This window comes from Maylandia zebra, linkage group LG4, assembly GCF_041146795.1.
Source record: "Maylandia zebra isolate NMK-2024a linkage group LG4, Mzebra_GT3a, whole genome shotgun sequence".
Taxonomy (NCBI): domain Eukaryota; kingdom Metazoa; phylum Chordata; class Actinopteri; order Cichliformes; family Cichlidae; genus Maylandia; species Maylandia zebra.
Window position 1 is genome coordinate 33,543,852 of NC_135170.1, and position 23,136 is coordinate 33,566,987.

Below are 23,136 nucleotides of genomic sequence, written 5' to 3' on the forward strand. Positions count from 1 at the left end.
GAAAATTCAAGGACAATTATTTGCCATTAAGGAGACAAGACGCAGTAGGGATAAAAGAGACCTGGAGTCTTTTAGTCCTCCTCGGAGGTACTCTAAAACGGCGGCCGGAAGGCAACAACTCAAACTCACTGTGAAGTGGATGGTTCACACAATTAATAATAGAATGAGCCTTTCTAAGCACATTTCTATTGTAAATGGCCAAAAGTCCATCTTGCCAGCGCCCTGAAATTTTGCTAGCAGTTTTTACCAGAAGTCCCAACCGATTCTTATTCTTCACCGTCAGGTTACCAAACCAGGCAGCGATACAAAAAGACATCACAGATTCGATAAAACTTCTATAAAACAAGGACAACATCTCACATGAGACGTTAAAAGATCTCATTTTCCTTAAAAAGAACAGTCTTTGTTGAACTTTTTTAGTAGTGGCATCAGCATGAGATTCAAAATACAGTTCGACTCACTCACGTTCACGTAAATCACTGAAATTGGAGGATTTTTGCTTTCATTTCAGTTCAACAAGAAAACATATGCAATATTATACCTATCCTTTATATTAAAGTTGTTACATACACAGTGTTGCTATTAGATCTCTAACAACAGTAGGTGAGTTTAATTGCGGTGTTCCCCAAGGATCGATTCTTGGCCCTTTGTAATTACTATTGTAAAACTTGGTTTACCACAGTAATTATTTTTCTCAGTTCATTTTGAGGCTGCCTTCATTTTAAAATCTCTAATGTTCTGACTGTAAAATATGATCAGATTGGATTATGCATCTTTGACTGATTATTCTTGCTCCAAATTTTTTTCTTATTGTATCCTAAAAGATTCTTCTTTACATGAGCTTTTATGAATATTGTATATAGCCGAGCTCATGTAATCATGGCACAAAGTTTATCTAAACTTGTAACTTACTTTTAGGACTTTATTTTTACCAAGTACTTTTTTACATATTGAGTCTTCTTCTTTGTAAATAACATAGATAGATAGAATATATTCCATATAAACAGTAATCACATTTATAACAGCTGCTCCTACAGTTTTGAAGAAGCTGTGTGAAACTTGCTTCCTTCACATTTTGCAGTTTTATACCTGATTAAAGTTGGGTCAGTTCCTGCAGACTATACAGGATGTGCTCCTGCTGCACGCAATGAGGGATCAACTGGGACAATGCAAAATCAGGTCGCCTCTGTCTGTGAAAACGAAACAGCTAAAGTGTGCTCATCCTGGAAGGGAAATGCTATTAATATACAGTATATCTCCCAAAGTCACAGAGTTATGGAAAAGTGGACTATGTGGTTCCTTTAGGTTGACATTGACACAGTTAAATTGCCCTTTCATTTCTTCTAAGAAAGCGCACTGCTGGCACTCCGTGTCAGAGACAGACACTGAGCCTCCAAAAGTTGGAAGCAGAATTAGTGAAATATCACTTTTATTTTGCGGCTGCAAAGAAAAGACACGGATTTATCGCTTTGCAAACAGGCCTCGAGCTTGAGTCCGGTACAAATAACACTCTGTATCGTGTGCATTGCTTTATTGACCACCTGACTCCCTCGTGATTGTGGATGTAATTAGGATTTCCTTTTCGCCTTGCCCCAAACCTCTGTGGCTCAAATTGAAGCTGCAGCTAAACAAATTAAGAAGAGCTAAGAAAAGAAAATGTTGGCAGTTGGAAACGAGAACATATCAGTTCATGTTTTTAACATCACTGCGGTTTCCTTTCAGAGCCCTGGCTGACATTTTGAGACAACAAGGACCGGTTCCCATATCTCAGTATGAGCACGAAAACATCGCAGCGCTTGACGGGTCCCCCAAAGATGAGACACCGGTCAGAACCTTGAAGAATCATTACACACCTGTTCACGCTAAGGCAGCAAACCACGGTAGGTGACACTGACTGTAAAATAGAGTGTGTGTGTGTGTGTGTGTGTGAAGGCCAAATAACTGGCTTCATGTGTAGCTCTCACCGTACGTCCATTTACAAATCCAGCTTTACGATGTTGTGACGTGCAGGCGTAAACAGAGACCTCCTTTGCTCTGGTTAATCTGCCACAGCGTCCTGTGATTGGCGTCCAGTGAAACAGATCCTTTTTCTTGAATTGCTCTGTAGAGCCAGCACTCACGGAGGTGCATAAATGAAGCACAATCCTCTGTCTGAGTTCTCCTCTTCCTCATGCTAAGGTTGCATAAGCCTACTCAGCATTGGCTAAAAATTGAGTCGTAAACTATAATGTTCTGCGGGATTACGCCAGCTTTTTGTCCAGAGATAATTCTGGTGTAACGCTGTTCCTGCTTCTTTTATCTGGTTGGTCTCCAGATCCCTGCTCCAGGGATTAGCTTGTTTGCTAAGTGCCCTAGTATGGTGTCCCAGATTCCGTAGTGTTATGTTTTACTCTGGTGTCATTCTGCCTTCACCATTTTCTCCATCAGCACCACCACCCAACATGAAGTGTCAGAGGAGAGCTCATACTGAGTAGCAGGATATCAGAGCATGACTCCTTTTCTGCTACAGAATGACTTGATTTCATTGGCATATATGATTGAAATGGAACTGCTCCAACAGACAGGAGAAGCAACACAAGCCTATAAGTTTGTGTTTTACCAAAGAAAAGCAAACAAGAAAGAAAAGTAAATCACGTCTCACATAATCACCAACTCAGATGGTCGAAAATAATACAGTGTACATTCTTTTCCATAATTTTCCTATAATTTGTTGCCATTTTGCTCTGCTTTGGGATTCAAAGGTGAACTTCATAAACTCTCAAAACAACAGCCGAGACCCAAGGGGATGTTTTCTGAGATATTGCCTTTGCTACTGGAACTTATAACTGAATTAGTGAGTGTATCTTTAAAGTAATAAACTGCATTTTATTTGTCAAGGTTGAGCTAATACAATCACTTTCTGATGCAGTAGTAATTTGGCGTATAAGCTGCAGCACTGGTTCAAAAAGTTGTCAAAGCCAGGAAGCCTGCGGGAGAGGCACACATACACACATGCATGTCTGTTTGACAATCTTTATTGGCATTAATGCATTCTTTAAACATCACAACCAAGCCTGAGACTATTACCTAAACCATAAACCAATTCTAGGTTTAACCCTGGCGATCGTGGCTCAACAGTTGGGAGTTTGCCTTGTAATCGGAAGGTTGCCGGTTCGAGCCCCAGCTTGGACAGTCTCAGTCGTTGTGTCCTTGGGCGAAACACTTCACCCGTTGCCTACTGGTGGTGGTCAGAGGGCCCGGTGGCGCCAGTGTCCAGCAGCCTCGCCTCTGTCAGTGCGCCCCAGGGTGGCTGTGGCTACAATGTAGCTGCCATCACCAATGTGTGAATGGGTGGATGACTGGTTGTGTAAAGCGCTTTGGGGTCCTTAGGGACTAGAAAAGCGCTACACAAATACAGGCCATTTATTATTTACCAACCCTTAACCTGAAACAGGCAGAAGTGACGCCAAAGTAGCAGAAATGCACTAGGGGTAAGTTTAAAAGCTCATCCGCTTTGATAAAACATTGAAGCAGCTTTTAGAATAAGCTTCAGTGTCTGTTTGTGTGAGTACAAACACTGTGTAAGGACTAGTCTGTCTGTGATTCACAAAGTGACACATAACTTTCTTCAGTATATGGTAACACCCACAGAAAAGATGTTGGTAAATTATGAAACCCGTGTTTTATTACCCGGCTATTGTTTGCTGTGTGAACAGAAGACCTCCCAGTGAACGGGTGAATGGTGACCTTAAGGAGGATGACGGATGTTTAGGCTGAGATGGCTGAAATTTTGGACAGTGATGGGAATTTAAAATGAGGAAAACTATCTCGTTTAAGTATTACAGTGTTAGTGCGAGCATTTACACGATGTATTGCAACATATTATTACTACTACTGTTAAGTATGTGGATTTGTGAGCCCACTCATTTACACCAGAAGAATGGGGAGAGTTTGTTGCTGCTTGGCAGCATGCGGCTTTATTTTCATTATCATAATTATTGTTAGCTTTACAGAACATTACAACGACAGATCAGTTTATGCACAAAACACACACGTCTCATAAGACTGCGTTTGGTTTTCATTATATCGAGAAACTGAGGAAATGTAAGTTTTTATGAGGGCGACAACAAAACACTGCAGTAATTTTAAAGTAGTAGAAGAGGTCTGAGCTAAAGAGGACATGTTTATGTTTTAGTTCTATATTTTTATCCTTGGACTCTATTGGAGCGATTTACATTTCATGTTTCTTCACTGCTCGTCTGTTTCAAACAGTAGATGAACTTGAATTCCCGCTTCATCCTTTCCTTGACCTCATGGTGTTTACTATTTAAGCCAGCTATTTAAGCAGAAAAAGAAAGAAAGATGTCGATGATCCCACAGGTGCAGTATTCTTTTGGCAGCCTGAAACCATCCTCTGGATCGCTGCAACAAATCAGAGTTAATGGGCAGAGAGAATGAAGACAGATTTGAATAGACTTCTGTAAAACACTGATATACAACCATGAAAGAGAATAAAATATACTCAGAAGAAGCTACACTCAGCGGATGGGCTCTAACAGTATGAAGCTCATTCTCTCTTCTTAATCTTTTTTTATCACTGTCTTTATATGTTGTGATTAAAAAAATAGCCCTTCAAAGAATTATAAGCCTACAAGAGCCAAGTCATATCTCCCCCAAAAAAAGGACAGAGTTGGAAAAAAGGGGGGGAAACTCATTAAAAGAGGTTTATGACGTGTAGCAAGTTGTGTTCTGGATGTGAACTCGAAACATCAGCAGTGCGTTATGAGCAAATCGCACTTGCTGTTCCGGAGGAGAAACTGTATTATAGCCTATCAAGATATGATGGTGATGGAGTGTGTCTTCTGGTGAGGATAGTACCCCTCCAGAACTGTCCCAGAGTGAGCATTATCACTTCAATTTCCTAAAGTTTTGTTCTCTACTCTCATTTTGTCCTCTAAAGTTTCTATGTTTCTGCGAAAATAGGCGACAAATGTCTTCCACACTTTCCACACGGAGAATGAAATCATCCTTTCAGGACACTTACAGCAACTGGGTTCATCTTAGTTTTGATGGAAACAACTTTGGGCTGAAACTTTCAAAAGATGATGTCATTGCATCAGTTTGCTTGAAGAGTAGCAAAAAACTGTGTCTGTATTATATGTATTATACTTGTACTCCGTTATTTTACTTGACATTCAGATATAACTGTATATGGGAAGGAACCCACTGTGGTGAATACAAAAGACATTAATCCTCTGCTTTAACAGCTTTCACTCCCCCGAGAAAACGTTGCACCGCATTTTTAACCCTGGCTGGAGGGATTTGTTCACATTCAGCCACAAGAGAATTAGTGTGGCCCAGCACTGATATGGGCTAATAAGGCCTGGCTCACTGTCAGCGCTCCAAAGGTGGTGCATGGGACTGCTACCTGACAAAACTGTCAACACCTTGCACCATGTTTCCATCTTCAGTCTGTTGTTGCCTCCTCTCTGAAGGTTTTCTGTAGGTGAGGGACATTTGATTTTTGCTCATATGGGTAATTGTACATCCTCCTGCAGGACTAATGAGCACAATCACCTTTTCAAACTAGAAACCTCGGTGTCAGGTCAAGATGCCAGATGAATCGGCTGTCCTGGTGAGCAGATTCAGAGGCTTTGAACAATGCAAGAGAAAACATTTTCTGCACGCAGATAGTTTTTGAGGAAAAAGACAAACGCTGCTCTGAATAAAGAGTTTGATTTTGTTTATTTGTTTAATCAGGTGACTGATACCATTTTCATCTGTTTATATAGGATATCAATCTCTGCAACCAGCATCTAGTTAGATTAGATTAGCAAACTGGGGGAAATAGTCTGTTTATTTCTGTCCAGTGGTAACGAAATCTGAAATGTCCCTAGAATTTTGACCTAGAACTATTTGGAGAAAAACTGGAACATGATAACAGCAAGAAGCTGGCCTGAAGACAAATATTAAAACATTGTATATTTAGTGCATTATCTGTAGCAGTAACATATGTCCAAAGGAAACAAGGTTAACCTTAGTTTTTGGCCAGAACACACCTTAAAGCAACATGTTTTTAAACTTCCCAGCAGCTGCAGTGCAACTCAACATGTCGATGCCCTTTTATGCTTCTCTATATTTCATGGAGGTGAAATGTCACACTTTTAGGTCCTGACACACTCCATCTCAGTTTCAGGAATAATTAACAATTGTAAAAAAAAAAAAATGAAGATACCACTATATTTGGTATTCCAAGTATAACAAATGTGTGGGAACCATTTTGCTTTGGTGACACTCATATGGATCCTGCTGCTGTAAGTAACCCTTTAAAACTAAATAAGAGTAAGCCAAACTATTTCAGGCTGGAGTTTCATATAAATAGAGGGAGTCATACAGTGTTTTCCTCAAAGTTTGCAAACACATCAAGTAGAAATAAAATAAAATAATAAATCGAAGCGGCTTTAGGCTCAGGCTGCCTCGCAGGAGCAATTTATATCATGGTGAGCGTCTCCAGCTCATGGTTTTAGTGTTTTAGGTGTTTTCCTTTGAGTGTACAGAACTTGTGAATCATCAACATTTCACCCTGTGAGAAAAAATAAACATAGCTATAGTACAGCATTCATATCTGCACAGAGAGCAGTATTAAAAATCAGGCACTAAAAGGAGTGAAAAATGCTGCCTCCCATCCTCGGATATTTCCTGATTTCTTTCAAGGTCTCAAACTAACAGTGGTGGTCAAAGTGCGTCAGTAATCAGGCTTTAGTCATCCTCTGGGTTTGATAAAAGGAAACAAACGAGCTGTGTTGCCGAGGCGTGATGAAGACCAGGCCTAATGCTCCCACTTGTTTCTTCTCATTATGATAATTTGAAATGCTGTTCGATCTCCGCTTCCCCTGGCCCAAAGGTCTGAGTGATGTTATTGACTTTGAAGTGGCTCTTTGGAGAAATAGGCATTTAACTCTTTGCTAGTTAATGCAGAGAGGTGCGAACCGAGAGCAGAGAGGAGGAGGAGGAGAAGCTGTTTGATGAACCACCTCTACGAGTTTGCATGTTTGTTTTTTTTAAAAACGTTTTCATCTGTTAATTAATGCTGCCGTTTTTCATTTTCTTTTAGGCAGCTTTGTGGGAGACAGGAACACTCAACACTGCCACGGTGCTAGCAGACACCTTGTGTTGCTCCTTTGTGTTCACACCAGGCTCTCAGTTACACCCGTGTTCATCCCGATGAGGGGAAATCACCGATTACAGATCTTTTAACACAAACGGGGTTTAAGCTTTAGCATTAGTCATTCTTACACATACGCCTCCAAAAGTCTTAAAGACTTTAATCTAGTCTGAATTATATGAAAACCCAGTTCTGTCCTTACTAAGGTTCCAAAACCTCTGCAGTTTTATCAAAGGCTTTCAGCTACTTCAGAAAAAACAAAGGGCCACTGAAAAGAGGAAATATGAAACCTTGAAATCTGCTGATTTCATTTCTGGCATCCTTAAGCAATGCATATTGACAAGCTAATCAACCCACCTGAGAGTCAGTTTTGCCAGTTTTGCCATTTTATCCCTGTTTAGTATTCTTGTCATCTGCGGCTGCTCTTTTATAAAATGGCAGAAACAGCTGGGAATTCACTGCAGACTCTCCTTAGTTCAGAAGCGCAGCCACACCAGCATTTAACATGGTGAAATGTTTCTGTTAAATTCTTTCCAATAGAGCGTTTTTAATCAGTGGATTTACCTGAGGGGGTCAAGTAAATTCAGGTGAGTTGAACTTTGGCGATGTTGCTCTGGTAGCCAATAGCAAACTGTCTTGAGAGCAGTGATCTGTGAAGGAGTGAGCGACTGACTCTGAAGAGGAAAAGTGTGTTTCGGCATTCGTTGGTCCAATTTATCTGACTTCAGTCATTTTAATTATCTTGAGTAACATTGTTACTGTCATTGCTGCTCACAAAACAGAACCAGAATTCAAAAGTTGTTTGGGACTTTTTTTGTAGATTTTCAGATGGCTCTCAAAATTAAATGACATTTTAAACTAAAGTACGGTCTTTTAGTTCACGTGCATGTACAAATATTCGAAAGATTTCAAATATTTTACCATTTGTTTGGTTCCGTTTTCGCATCGATGTAATCTGCAGGATTTCTGTTGGCCAAGGTTTTCAACTTGTGAGTCTCATAATGTTATTAGAGGAAAAATGAATGAGACTTCACAGCACACTTGCAACTATGAATACTAAAAAGTCACCATTGTCACAATATGAATGTTTTGAATGCCAGCTGGCCCAAGAAGTGCACAATAATCCATGTTTTTACTTTACTTTTCATGTAACTTTTCATAATCTTTGGAGAATCCAGGATATCGAGCAGCTCTGCTGCTCCAACAGTGACGACAAACTTGGAAAATAACTGAATGTGAAATATGTCAGACACTTTGTGTATCTTCCTTAGGTCCTCCGAACACTAAGATATTCACCAGTAGAGGATCGAACAAATGAAGAGATCAGTAACAGCAGGGAAGGATTCACTTAACAGTTGTCAGTCTTAACATGATGATGCAACTGCCTTTTGAGTTGTGAAACAGATGATGTCAGCTTATCTGAGTCTGCATCACGAAGCCTGTGTCTCAACTTGAGGCACAGTACACAGCACGTCCTTTAAACTCTCAAATTTGTTGCTGAAATATTAATTTTCCACAATCTTTGTCTCACCAGGACATTACGGAAAAGAGAACCTGCGCAGCGGAGGCCAAGACATGCACAACTTCATCTCCTCTGGGTTTGTCACACTTGGACGTGGCCACTTGAAAGGTAGTCCATCCTCATTATCTGTTTTTCACTTCACAGTACAGTGAAGTGCAGAATAACAATCATTTCACTCGCTGTGCCGTGCTGTCGAGCTCTTTCTGCCAAATGACTGTGTGCAGGACTGTGCAGTAAAAAAAAAAGTCAAAGAATGTGACTTTTGTTTCAGCTCAGTGGAAACTGGACGCTACAATTCATAATGGCTTTAAGTGACATCTTGCAAAGTTCCCACACAGACACACATTTCTTATCTATGATTAAATCCACACTTCCAATGACAAAGTAACACTTTCCAACTCTGTAGGCAGCCAGTGTGAACGTAGCATGGCACAGTTGTAGATTTCCCTCCTATTGTCCTGTAAGGAGCATTAGATTAAGAATGAGCCGTAAACAAGAGGCCTGTTGTGTTTTTATAGCGCAGCACTCCATAGACGAATCGGGGCAGATGTCCTGGCAGGGCGATCTGGACATCCCCATGTCCTACGGTATGTTCTCTAAATCTTCCATTTTCCAGCCACACAACCTGTTTTCTGCTCACACCTGATAAGAGAAGTTGCTCACACTTCACACACACACACGGATCAGTGGAGTGCCCTTGGCCGATAATCACAGCTCAGTCACCGGGTGTACAGTGCCAGAGTTGTAATATTTTATTTATTCTATGGGAGGTGGTTCTCAGAGCCCTTGGATTTCTGCTGGTGGCTGTTTGACAGCAGCTCTGAATGAATACACTGGTCGGCTTTATTTGTATGACCTCTACGCACAGGTGAGGATGTCAGACGTTAACAGGGCTGCTTTGATGCTTATAAGTGAGAGTCTAGCCAGGGGTTAACACTTTTCAGCAGTCGGGAAGGTAAGTGAAAGGTTCACAGTCTGAAGTTTGTTTGTTTTTCCTTCTTTTGTTGAGTTAACATGTGATTAGTTGTTTTCACATGTGAATTCCTGGAGAATCAGGTTGAAATGGCCCTTTCTCAGCTGTGTCACGCAGCAGATGATCCTCTGTATCAGATGTTTTATTACTACTGGAAATATTGAATTTGCTTATGGCGATGAGTCGCATGTCACCCACTTTCTGACTGTGAGTTATCCAGATAATTACTTGCTCTATTTGCACGAGGGAGCTGGGAGGGTGAAGTGTGCTTAATGTCCAACGTGACTCATTTGGACATTTGGTTTCTGACACACAGCTCTGCTGGGTAACGTTTAGAGAAGATCGAGGCTGCAGGACGTGATGAGTGACTTTTATGTGACTTTGATCGGGAAAATACTTGCTTCTTAATCGTGTCTTTAGTCTTATGTTCTATTATTGAATGTTGAATCTGCTATTGAATCCTTTCCAGTTCTTAAACCTAAAATGTGTGGTTCATCTTTGAAGTTCTCACTTTTAACATCATAACTGATCCGAATTCTCAGGAGACTGCAATTCAGACCCATGAAGAACATTTTGTTGCAAGCTTGTCTTTTTAAGTAACAATGATGTGCCAAGAGGTGTTTCTCCTTTAGAAAGTGTGGTGGCAGGAGGACTGGTGATTGAACTGATGATTGTAACCTGATAGGTTTCGAGTCCCAGTGATAGAGAGCGACAGAGAGAGCGACAGTGCAGTGGAAATGGCTTTGTGAGATTAAAAAAAAAAGTCTAGTGTCGTTAAAAAGGGGAGAACATTTCTGGATCATTCAGCTTCACACAACCTGAACAAGTTAAATTTGGACCAGTCGAGTTGACCAGCTCGCAGTCCTAACATGTCACCTGAGAAACGCTGAAACTCGTCTCGGTTATGTCTGCACAGACTCTCACTGAGCTAAAACCAGCGAATAAGTGTGTGTCTGTCTGGAAAGATTACATTTGGATTATTGTAAAATTATTGATTGTTGTAAAAATACCGAGAAAAACTCAGTACTCAACATAAAGAAAAGCTCAAGAAAGGACTTCAAATTGCAAATTGTTTGCAACTTCACTCTATGTATGTGAACATTTATCTCTAAACCTTAATATACATACGTAAAAGATACGCTTTTTCAATAAAACCCAGATATAAAGATCAGAGATGATAATTAATCAATTTAAAAATTATCTTTTTAAATGTATTAATGACCACTGAATGTTTTATGTACAGGACTGTGCAAGAGGTTTGAGCCACCCCTCATTTCTTTATATTCTGCTAGAAAAATGGGAAATGTGTGCAGGATGTTATTGTACATACGTTTTTTCAGTTTTTTTAAGGGCACATTGCACACCGTGCTGACACATTTCAGCTAATGACAAAATGCAATTTCATTCTTATGAAGCTGGATTATTTTCTTTTGCAAAAAAACTAACGAATCATGTGTTTAAGCATCAGGCTGTTAACAACAATGTGCCTAAATAGCTGTTTTAAAGTTGGTTCTTTGCCGTCTGTGTGAACTCAATACTATCTTTCCTTGACTTAAGTGGCTTTTTAATGCTTAAATGACTAACAGGAAAAAACAAACAAACAAACAAACAAACAAACAGTGTCCACAGAATATTTTGGAAACACCTTCAGAAAGCCTGTAGATCTCCTGCTGGAGAGCACTAAAAAAAATACAACAACGTCCGGCTCCTTGGAAGCAAAAAAAAAAGGAAATGAGGGGTGGCTCAAGACTTTTGCACAGTACAGTATTTTCCCCTGAGGCTAACTTGAGATAAGAAGGACTTGCTCCGAAGCAACAGAACCAACACCAAATAAAATATAGCAGAATGCGTAAAAGCTTTTCATTTAACAGACACAGAAAAACCTTAAAATCTAAGAGTAAAGCGAAATTGTTGCCACTGATAATGAATTTGTTGACATCTATTGTTGGGAACTGGCAAAATCTCAGCCTTGAAGCTCCCTTACAGTAGCACACTGAAGAAGTTGGAGGTAATGCAGAAACTCTACTTGGAAATATTATGAAAGAAGCAAATCGATTTCAAAAGACACAAAATGAGTCAACAGAAATGCTGAAAGTGAAGCTAGCATGCGCATGTCATTAAAGCAAATACTGAACAGCAGTTCATGAAAGCTGGAAACGTCAGCTTTCATGAACTGGATGAATCCCTCTAACTAAAGAGTAACACTTCAGCTGTTGTCTGAGGCAGCGACCCTCTCCTGACTGTACCTGTCACCCTCTCACTGCACCTATTAGCTGACACGCTTTAGCAGCCTGATGGCGGTAGCTGTCACTTCAAAGCGGAGGTCCTGTCTGCTTCCATCATACGTGTCTTCGTTTAACAGCTGGCTGTCGGCGGGATCCCCCCCCCCCACACACACACACTTCCCGAACACACGGCTACTGTCAGGAGGAAGTAGACTGACAGATGTGCACGTGTCACAGCTGACTGCATCCTGCCCTGGCTCCAAATCTGCTCCAAAAACATTTATTTATTTATTTGTTTTTAGCAAAGATCATCCACAGCGAACATCTGCACAGGTCAGCTGTTCCAGGCAGACATCACGTCCTTAATTCTGGTTCATGTGAAGAGGTGGAAAGTTCATTTACTCAAGTTCTGTTGTAGTCAGAGACCGTTTGGAGGAATTTTACACATTTCATTCTTTACTTCCTCCCCTTTCTTTCTGTTCTCCTTACCTTCCTTTTCTGGTCTTGCTTCCTTCATTGCTTCCTCTCTCCCTTTCTCCCTTGTGTTATTCTTCCTGTATTCCTCTTTTAGTTTTCAGTTTGTTCCTTTCTTTCACTCTTTCTAGATTGTCACGATGCATTCTCCATTACTTTTCTCCATCCTTTATTTATCTTTTACTGCATTTATCATAGTTTTTGTCCTTCCTGCTTCACCTTCGATGGATCAGTTACCATTAAACACACCAGCGTTGGAGATACAAGGCTTTGGTCACACAGACCAGGTTCAGTAGTTGAACACATTATATCAGTGAAAGAAGAACTATTTCATTAGAAGTCCATTTTCTATTCAGGTACATCCTGGATGCGTTTATTGGCCTAAAAGGCTGGATGAGACATTCACAATCACTCCGTTAGACAATATCTAAGCATGAATACTTTGACCTTACGCCCCATATTGTGTGTGTGTGCAGCATTGTTTTGTTTGTGTGGGGGTGCTATAGTGACAGGAACAGTACAAACAGTACAGATTTGAATGTACGTCAGTCCCACCAAGCTGTTAAACAAAGATCCAAATAATGTCATTAATATTCATGCACCTGTGATATAACATGACTCTCTGAGCTTTGAGTGCATCCACAGAGACACACGAGCATCTCTGGTTTGCCTGCAGGAGTGCTCGGATCAGGTGGTAAAGTGACTAAGTGAGGCTGGATGGATTATATGTAGCGATGCTGCTTAACAGCTCCAGATATCAGTTTATATGCAAGTCAAGCAGATGCAAACAGCTGATGTTTCTAAATATTTTAACTGAATAAAACTGGTTGAGATGCTCCATGTTTTGGTTTATCCAGAAGTGTGATCACTGTATTTGTTTTGTATAAGGTCTGGTTATGAGATAAGGCAGGAGAAAGCAGGGTGAGTGGTTTATTTTAAGGCCAAAAGTAACATAATTCAGTTTATTTGATTTTTCCTGTTTAACTCCATCATAATTACAAGAGGGTCTACTGTTACATTGTTGATTTAGAAAAGCTTCCTTTAGTAAAAACGCTTGCGCTCCCTTTTGCAAGTCAAGGAATGTCAGTTTAATCAAAGTAGCACAGATTTTAAGGTTTTGTCTAAGAACATGTTCCCAAAGGAAAGGAAAATTCAAAATAAGATCTCTTCTTTGTTCAGCCTGTTTCTCTGAGTTTAATTTGACATCAAAATGACATTCAGGGCATTTTCCTTCTTTCTTTTATCTGAAATAATTAATCAGCAGCGCTTTAGATAACAGTACGATTCAAAGAAAGCTTGACTGGCTTGTGCATCAGTATCAGAAATTTGACTCAGTGATGGAATTAAAGGCTCAGCTTTGTTCTCAGAGTTCTTAGATCTACATCTAAACTTCAGATTGTCATTGATGTGACACAAATCTGTCTATTCTGGTTGGTCCAGCACATTTTTTGGTAGATTTTTCAAGTTTTTATTGCTATTTCATTTTTTAGAAATGACTTTCTACCATCCATGGATGGATGGATGTACACGACCGGTGTTACACAAGTTAGCTACAGAGGCAGCTTCTTTCGCTGCGTCCTCAGTCAAACCTGTTTGCACTGGCTGTTGGATGGTTTTATGGACAGAATTTCTAGGCAGAGCCAAGAGGCTGAAGATCACCTCTTTTTGCTGCTGGTGTGGTCCTTCATCAGGCGCTGGCCTTTAGCTCTCACTGGGGTGGTTTGCAGCGTGAAGTGTGAAGCGCCAAGAATGAAAATTAGCAGCTCCAAGTCTGAGACCATTGTTCTCAGCTGGAAAAGGGTGGAGTGCCCACTCTGGGTTGGTAATTAGAGGAGAGACCCCAGGGTAGACCCATGACATGCCTGAGTGATTGTCTCTTTCAGCTGGCTTGGAAAGGCCTCAGTGGCCCCCTGAAAGAGCTGGTGTAGGTGACAGGAAGCGGGGTTTCTGGGCATCTCTGGTTGGACGGCTGCCCCCACATCCTGGACCCAGATAGGGAGCAGAATGTAGATGGATGGACTTCTTTCAAAAGTAGTTATATGACTTTACCAATTATTACACATACATTAGTTTTTCTGTAGTTTTAAATGTTTATTTTGAAACAGAGAACGTTGCTACAGTATTTATTGTTGCGACTACAAAGAAAAGGGTGCCGTAAGCAGCAAGAGTTTTCCTCCAGCTGTTGACATTTAAAAACAATTAGCAATCATTTTCTACTAGTAAAGTAAAATCTGCAGCTTTAAAATACTGTTTAATGGAGTAAATCAGCCACAAAAGCCGTGCAGTAACACGGTCCAGTCATGTTTGGACTGCTGTTTCCCGAATAGTTGTCGACTCACTGTAACTCTGAGGCTAACGTGTAATATCTCGGAGGTTAAACAGTCCCAATGTGTGCATTTAGCGAACATCTCCCAGACATCTTGTGTACAAACATCCCCCTCGTCCTCGGGGCTTATTCATCTCTCTCCTTGCTTTCCCCGCCTGTGGCATCCACTGATGTGCATCCTGCTTAATTACTTTTTCATGAGTTGCTCCCTGTTTTCATCCTGAGGGAATTGTCTTCCAACCTCCCCAACCCCCCCACCTCCCCACCCCGTCATCCCAATCCACTTAAGGTGACCTTGTCTTATTGGGACGCACTGCTGCAGCGCTCCCACCTCCCCTTGCTTTAATCCCTCCAGGCCTACAGTGTGTCTGTGCCTATGCATGTATGGGGCTGCGTAGCTGAGTGTGAGTACAAATGGAGGGGTGTCAAATTGTGCCAAGTAGGTTTCACTTTCCAGTTTGCCTCCATTACCGAGTCCTTATATAGGCTCGTCTTTACAGATGCTCGTAGCGGCTGAAAATCTGAGCATGCTGTAACTGAAAACGTCAAACGTGAGAATCACTGATCAATAAAATCCTGTAAGGTGACATCAGCCAATTGCATACTCATGTTTACCAAACTAGACTATGACGCTTTATATTGATTCAAAGGGATCAGTGGTGAGTCAAGCTCCTTCTGGATCCAGTGACGGCTCCCTGCTGCTGCTGCTGCTGCTTGAAATTCTTTCTAAAGTTTCCAACTTCATCTGGAAAGATAAGGATGTGCACCAGCAACCGAGATTTTATTGGTTATAGAAGATCATGCATTCTCCCCTCAGTGTGCAGCCACCGTTTGTGATTGGAGCTGATAATGTGTAATTATTTTTGATATCTGATTTTGAATAGGCTTAATGCTTCCTCGACAGTCTTGGTACAAATATCCAAATATCACTGGGTTGAGATTGTGGTCGTTGTGGAATGCGTCTTGAAAAAAAATGCATGAAATGAAAAAAACTCCTCTAAAAGAAAAGAACTATAATATTTTTGAGTCTAAAAGGGAGACCGATGGTCTAAAACAAAGAATTAGCGATGAAAGAAAGTCTCTTAGAGAATTTTGATTCCTCTGAAGCAAAATATTCTGTTAGTAATAGTCAATGAAGTCAGTGTGTACAGTTGCACTACTGGTACTGAGTGGGTGTGCCCCATTCTACACTCCAATAAATGTCCCATTCAGCTGTACAGTAAGTCTCCCATTTAGCCGGTGGATGTTTCCCAGCAAACCTTCTGGCATTTACCTGTCTCAGAGCTCCTGGGTGGTGAAATAAGATGAATTGGACCATCTGCATCTGCAGCTTGTCTTTTTCTTATAAATCTGCCGTTTTTTCTTTTTGCCGCTTCTGGAAATGGAAATATTTTTCAACAGTAAATCTATTTTGTTTTTCCCAGTGTGTACCGTTTCAGCTACCTGCTAAACCAAAACAGCCTTTTATTGCTCAACCAAGCCTTCAATTTTCTGGCAGATTTCATGCTCAGTGAGGGTCACAGGCACCAATCAAAATGTTGCTGGTATCATTTTTCGATAGCTACTACATTGTGCATCGACACTACACTCATAATGATAAGCAAAAGTGATGCTGCCTATTTACATAAGACTGTCCAAATAACAACAACAAGAACATTTCATTCACTGCCGGCCTTCAGACTGGTGTGCAGGGTGGTAAAGGAAAACCAGACTGTGCTCACATTTTGGTAAATGACTCAGTTTTTATTGACTTTGCAGTTATTTTTCATCAATCATTACATGCTTTGACCACAGTTTGTTCCACAATTAGTCTTTTCCCAACATTAACTTAACTCATTCACTGCCAGCCATTGGCAGTGAATGAGTTAAACCCATTGACTCATTCACTGCCATTGACGGCTATAGACGTCAATGGCAGTGAATGAGTTAACAATAGTGCATGCTTATGCTCTGTTGTTAGGAGGCTACAAGCAGCATCAATATCATAAAATTTAAGTTATGTGAATATAAACATTATTATTATTATGAAATTAAAATATTATGCCTATATAAGCTGTTGTATGTGCAAAAATGAGTCGTTTCAGCCCATAGGTAGGCGGTTGCTAGGCAACGTGATGATGTCACCATTTCTGGCATAGATAAATATCTTCAGGAGCCCTAACATGTACCTGTGTTTGTGTGTTTGGTAACTGAATTCCTCACCTTGTAGAGCGACATCATGAACAACAAGATGTGGTTTGTTACAGTAAGATTAAAATAAAAAAATTCTCACTGCAAATTGTTTGACAACAAGCCTTTTGATAAGAGCTACTGTTTTCTTTCAACCGATTAATATGCTTCCTTCCAATCTTCATATTTATTATTTTATAAAAGATACAAGATCGGAGATGTTCCACGACCGCTATATGTCACAGAGTTACTGAGCTTACAGAGCTACAGGACTTCTATTACAAGGGCAGGAAAGTCTGTGATAGACCCGCTGTGTTCTGCCCACACAGACCAGTTCCCATCCCAACACTTATCTAAAACCAGCAGGGCTACCAGCAGCATCTGATGTATAGTCTTCACAGGTGGTGAAACAGAGCACGGCAATGCTGCTGGTTTTCTACAGGAAATACGACTAGATTAAAAAAAAAAGAAGAAGCTGTTTTGTTTTTCATCAAGTCTCGTCTTCTGCACGCTTACTTACAACCCACAGCTCATCTCCCAGCTGGTCACATCTATACAAATGGCAGACGTGGCGTGGGATCCAGGTGTAGACGCAGCATCAAACCTGCTCCATTAAGACGATCAGAGCATTCAAAGGGCTGAGACTCAAAGGCAAGGCATCACATCGGGCGAAATACAAGTGCCTTATCCCTGCAGCGTTTCATCCTGCTCTGCTTTACATATGAACCTAAACGCACAAATCTTGTAAAGGCAAACTGCGCTACTCTCACTATCAGACACCTTTTTTCAGCATAGTGGGGTGGAATAAAATATTCAACATGATGTCAGGGTCATACGGCCTTTGCTGCGGTTGTTTACTGAGATGAGAGGAGCAGGTGGTAACAAGGTTAAATGGACTATTTTTGCATTGTGTATTTATGCAGAAAAATGAATCTGCTTTTATTCCAAAGAGTAATTGGTTTATTTGCATAATATTGCTGGGCCACCATGGGATTATATTGTCATAGAAACTCCATTTTTAAAAGAAGAGCCCATTAGAAACATTTGTCTGTGAGAGACACTTACACTGTCAGCTATTATTTTAACTCAGTTTAAATGCACTATATTTACATGTTGGATTGAGAAATGAGGTAAAAGCTGCAGTCTTCTGCATTTAATTTGGAAGTAAAGTCACAGGAACATAAATAAGTCTTTCTCGCTATAATAATATTTGTCTGTCTTCATTATTAACATTAAGATTTTTTTAAAAGCATTTATTATAAATTTCAGTTCTTTTGATTCTCCTATATATTGTCTTGATTTCATCATTTCCCTGTGAATGCGATGTTACGTTCTTCATTGTGTTAACTTCGCCCACACCGTCACCAAAATTTGTACAAGCGATAAAATTTGGTTTGAGCCACCAAGAAATATGAAATTAAGAATTTGGAAAAACACCACAGGCCTGGTTGTCGCTAGCCTACCAAAAACTTAAATGTGAAGAGGGCTGCAAGTCTCTGAGTTTTATGACCACTGGCATTGATGAAAAACAAGGTACAACTTACTGCAAGATGGTCAGTATAAGCTTAATACAAGCCCATGGTACAGTCATGTTAGGCCGCTGTCACACAGGCCTCGAGAGTGGTCGCTGACTGCCTGGCAACCACCTGTTGCTAGGGGAAAATGTGCATTTGAGTGGTTGCTGGCTGTTGCTAGGTGACACTGGTTACAGAGAGACTGCAGACTGCCAGCAGCAGTTTGCACGGAAGATGCCAACTTATCTGCAAACACTCAGCAACTACTCACTGAGTGAAAGTGAAACTGAAGAGTGTGACTCAAAAACCAGAAACAGAGACCAATGATTCAAAGCAGGGTCGCCCTCAAGGCCTGTGTTACCGAAGCGTCATTCATGTCTTCCACAACATTGGCTACTGGATCTGAGTCTGCATGTGGATATGAAATTATAAATAGGATGTTGGTAAAAAGAAATTGTACACACAGACCTCTAAAGCTCTAAAAAGTATGTGAGAGAAGCTGTAGTTTGTAACTTGCGTACCCTCAACAGTGTGATGCTGCAATGCAAAATTCCTTAAAACTTCATGTACAGAGTGCAAAGTCAAATGTATGCAGATATCTGTAGCAAGTGAATCACGTTTTCGTTGCACCAAAATATAAAAACGTTCGCAAATATTTAGCAATAACAAACCTTAATAACTTAAAGGTCACTGCATTTATTGCAGTGCCTGTATGCTAAAACCTTAAGAAGTTCATTTCTGGTGCAACTCTTAAAATCATTGATGTAAACCAGCCTCCAGATAAACCTGGTACGTGACCTTTTTGATTTGTAATAACATATTTGACTGTTTCTGGGCAATTTTCAGGCAGCATCAGTCTGTGATTGGTCTTTATCAAGTCATTTCAAGTCAGCGCAGCGTTTTCCTAATCCGCAACTTTCTCAATGAGCGTGATTCCAAACAGCAGGGAGATGGTGCAGTCTCCGTGCAGAGATCTGCGGCTGCCAAATGCACAATATGAATTGATTTGTCTCCTTATCTCCCCTGTCCATTAAATAGGAGGCTAATGAGCCTGATTAGAGTGGTTAGATGAAACTCACACTTGGAGAATCCCACAAGTCTTTCCAACCACATGGCCGAGAACTGAATATTGAGACTCATTCATGCATCCTGACACACACACAGATAGCCTCTTAACACCTCGTCTGATCCAGCCTCTCCTCATGAATTATGTAGCGCTTGTTTGTACACTGAAATAACATCTCGAGAGCTTACCAAATGGAAGGTCAACCCGAGCTCTCGCCGTATCTTTTCCTGACACCGTTTATCTGAAATTGGAAATATATATTGTCCTTTTTGATATCGAGGCTAGTGCATATCTGTCTGAACATATTTATGTATAACATTTTGTATATCGCTTTGAATTCTAATATCAGGTTTAGTAGTCAATGTTTAAATTAAGAGTATGTAATTTTATAAGTGCAGAAAAAAGTCGAAGTAGTGACTGAATGTGGGTAAAAGTTACAAGTAAAAGATAAAAGGAAGGAAAATGTCTTTACACAGAAGGGCTATTTCAAAGTGCTTCACAAACATTTAAACTGAAAAAATAACCAAGAACTGCCTCATACGGGAGGCTTTAAGAGTATTATGAAAAATGTGAATCCAAATTTAAATGTAATCCCAAAGACATACGAGAGTGAGAAAAATACCTTCCACGGGCACTTTCTGCAGTGCAGTTGTACTGGATCTCACCGCACGCCTTTCTTTTATCAATACTGTGAGTTTCTGCAAACATAAATCATTAGTTAACACAGTTCATTAACAGTCCCTAAAAGCTCAAATTAAACTTGATTTATTATGGCTTCCACTAATTTTCTATTCTGTTTTGAAGTCTGAATCATGGAAAACTACCCTAGAGGAGAATCTAAATATGGAGCTGGAAAACAGGGGCCCTTTAAACGATTACTCCATGAATGCTGTGCTGCAGTTCCATCATATGAAGCAGCTCGCTATGACAGGATATGAACTCACATTCACTGCTCAGACACAAACACTCTGACGGTAAAAGGTGATAAGGAGAAAAAAGGAGAGAAGAAAGCCGCAGGGCCCCCATGGTTGAAGTGGCACAAAGATGATCCGACAATGGCTGAAGGACACGTGGCAGCAGGTGGGTGTGGAGGTCATATGGAAAGGTGGACACCCACTGAGGACAACAGGAAGGGAATGGCTGGTTGTATTTGTAATAGTAGCAAGAGAAGGGGAAGAAAGAGAAAGCAGCCTATGGTATTTATAAATTTGGGATTTTCAGAAGAAACTAGAATCTTGTGAAAAAGGAATAGAGCTGATAAAAGTTACGATCTTCAAATCTAATTTGAGATCATTCCAATTATCTTAGATGTTTAAAGGTTTTAAGAAAATCCACTAAAACGCGTCACAGTGTTGTTTTCCTTCTGATCGTTGAGCTGAAACGAAAGAAAAATGCTCTTTAAGATAATATATCTCTCGTTGAAGTACTAAATCTCTCACTGATGCATTTTATTAATGACATGTTTTTTTATCGTGACTGTTAATGGACCATATGCTGAGTCCAATAAGCATTAATTCATCTGCTCAGACAGCAAACCTGTGAATGAGTCAGGCTCCACTTTCACATCCTTGCCTTTGAAGGCCGGAGGCTGTGCCACCGTAATGCTATTAGCCGCATAACAAAGTTGTGAATTGAATGCCGTGGTGACGAGAAAGCACTCTATGACATGTAAAATCCTATTAGGATGCAGATTAGTGTTATCTGCGCCGCACCTGTCAATATCTATTATGAGTAGGGGGCAAGGACACGGCAGAGCTGGACATGGAAATGCTTCAGTCAGCACACTGTCCACAAGCAAATACCAAGAGGACTGCTTGTATTGGTATGCAAAGAATTAGCTATCGTACAGTAGGCAGGCAAGCTCGAGGCAGCGTTGCTTTTATCATGCGGGACGTATTCTCCCTTTACAATGATGAGGGACTGCATGGGACCAGAGAGCTGCCAGAGCGATAGAATAATTAAAGCGAGAAAAAAGCTGACAACCAAGGATAAAGAAAAAGAGTTTCAGTGTTGTGAGGAGAGGCTAAATGTTAATGTCTCTGTTGTGAAGGACAATATGCTCATTTGGAAAACAAATGGGACTCCATTTCGTAATAGTTACTCTCGTTTGACCAGCAGAGACGCGCACGCTGACATTGTAATGATGGGCTTTTGGCTAAACGTCAAAACTAAGCTTTGGGGAAACAGAGAACGGCCTTAGTCGAGATGAGAAGTGTGTGTTTTGAATCTTGAGAACATCGCTGTGGCAAATAGGGAAAAAGGTAAAAAGAAAACTAACTACCCTGATGTAAGTAAATGGAAAAATATAAGGTAAGAAGCACAAGTAGCAGGGAAAAAACAGATGAGATAAATAATGTAGAGGATGCATTTAAGGATCGATGGCTTTTGGATCTTTCATCATTAAATTCCCTCATAATTAGTATAAATGTAAAAGAGCTTTTTGCAATATGAGATTGAACACCAATCAGGGACCTGGTTAATATTGTGTCGATCCCCTATTTGCTGCCTAAACAGCTCTAACCCTCCACCAAACCCCTGAGGATGTGCTGTGGTATCTGGCACCAAGATATTAGCAACACATCCTTCAAGTCCTTGATGTTGTGAGGTGGGACCACAATTTCATTGGACATATGCTGACTTGTTTGTCCAGCACGCACCACAGATGCTGGATCACTGGTTCGCCACTGCTCCTTCCTTGGACCCCTTTTGATAGATACTGACCACTTCAGACTGGAAACATCCCACAAGAGCTGCAGGTTTGGCGGCCAGTTATCTAGCTATCACATTGTTCCTGCGTCAACTCTGAGGACAAAATGTTCACTTGTCCGCATCACTGCAGCCACTGCACCAATCCGTCTGTCGATCTCCCGCTCCCTTCTCCCATCACTCGTGAATAAGACCCCGAGATACTTAAACTCCTCCACTTGCGGCAGGGTCTCGCCCCATATTGCTTACCTCCAGATGATATCCAAAATTTGCCAAATATAACTGTGGGGAAAAAGAGTGAATGCTCAAATTATCATAGTGAACAGCTGAGTCTGTTCACCTCAGGACATTCTGAGGGGAGTCCTAGAAATGACCTTGGAACACCTACAGTAGAAGCTGATAGTGTACTTTAAGATGTATGTAGGATTTAAATATTATTAATATCCTTCTTAGACAAAATAAAGCATTTTAAAACGTTTTTAAAATATTTGAGCCATCTTAAGATGCATAATTGACAGTGTTAAAATGCAACTTTGGTCGACTGAAGTATCTATGTAGAAGCACAAGTGTTTTCTGATAGGCGCTCGCACACATTACATAAACAGCTTTGTTAAAGCGCACTGAACTCATCAGAGACAAATCCTGTCCAAACAAATCAGCCTGCAGTTGGGCAGAGATGTGATTCGTGTTCGTGAAATCTTCCCACTCTTCCCGCTCCTCGCTCGTTTTACTGGTGCTTCTTGTCAAATTGCGACCAGTGGCTAGCTTTCACAAAATGATGCTAATTGTATGTAAATCATCATCAGAAATTACATTTGCAGCTCGTCTTCAGGTTGAGTCTTCTGCTCTAAATGCTTCGTTAGTCAGTGCCTCTGCATGTTTTGTGTGAACAGAGCTGCCCACAGATTTCCCGTGACCCTTTGGGCAAACCTAACTTGAATAACTTGAGAGATAACACCCACACACACATGCACTCACACATGCACGCACGAAGACTCGCTCACAGACCAGGCTTCA

General features: G+C 40.7%; 1 protein-coding gene across 3 annotated transcripts in view; it reads left to right on the forward strand.

The window, feature by feature from the left end:
- Nucleotides 1–23,136, forward strand: part of LOC101484147 (shisa family member 6) — an 86,086-nt gene that overhangs the window by 5,408 nt on the left and 57,542 nt on the right. For all 3 annotated transcript variants that reach the window (XM_004556376.3, XM_004556377.3, XM_076883441.1), the window contains exons 3-5: nucleotides 1,723–1,880; nucleotides 8,679–8,774; nucleotides 9,185–9,253. In XM_004556376.3, the coding sequence (XP_004556433.1) occupies nucleotides 1,723–1,880; nucleotides 8,679–8,774; nucleotides 9,185–9,253 (323 nt within the window). The remainder of the gene's footprint in view (nucleotides 1–1,722; nucleotides 1,881–8,678; nucleotides 8,775–9,184; nucleotides 9,254–23,136) is intronic.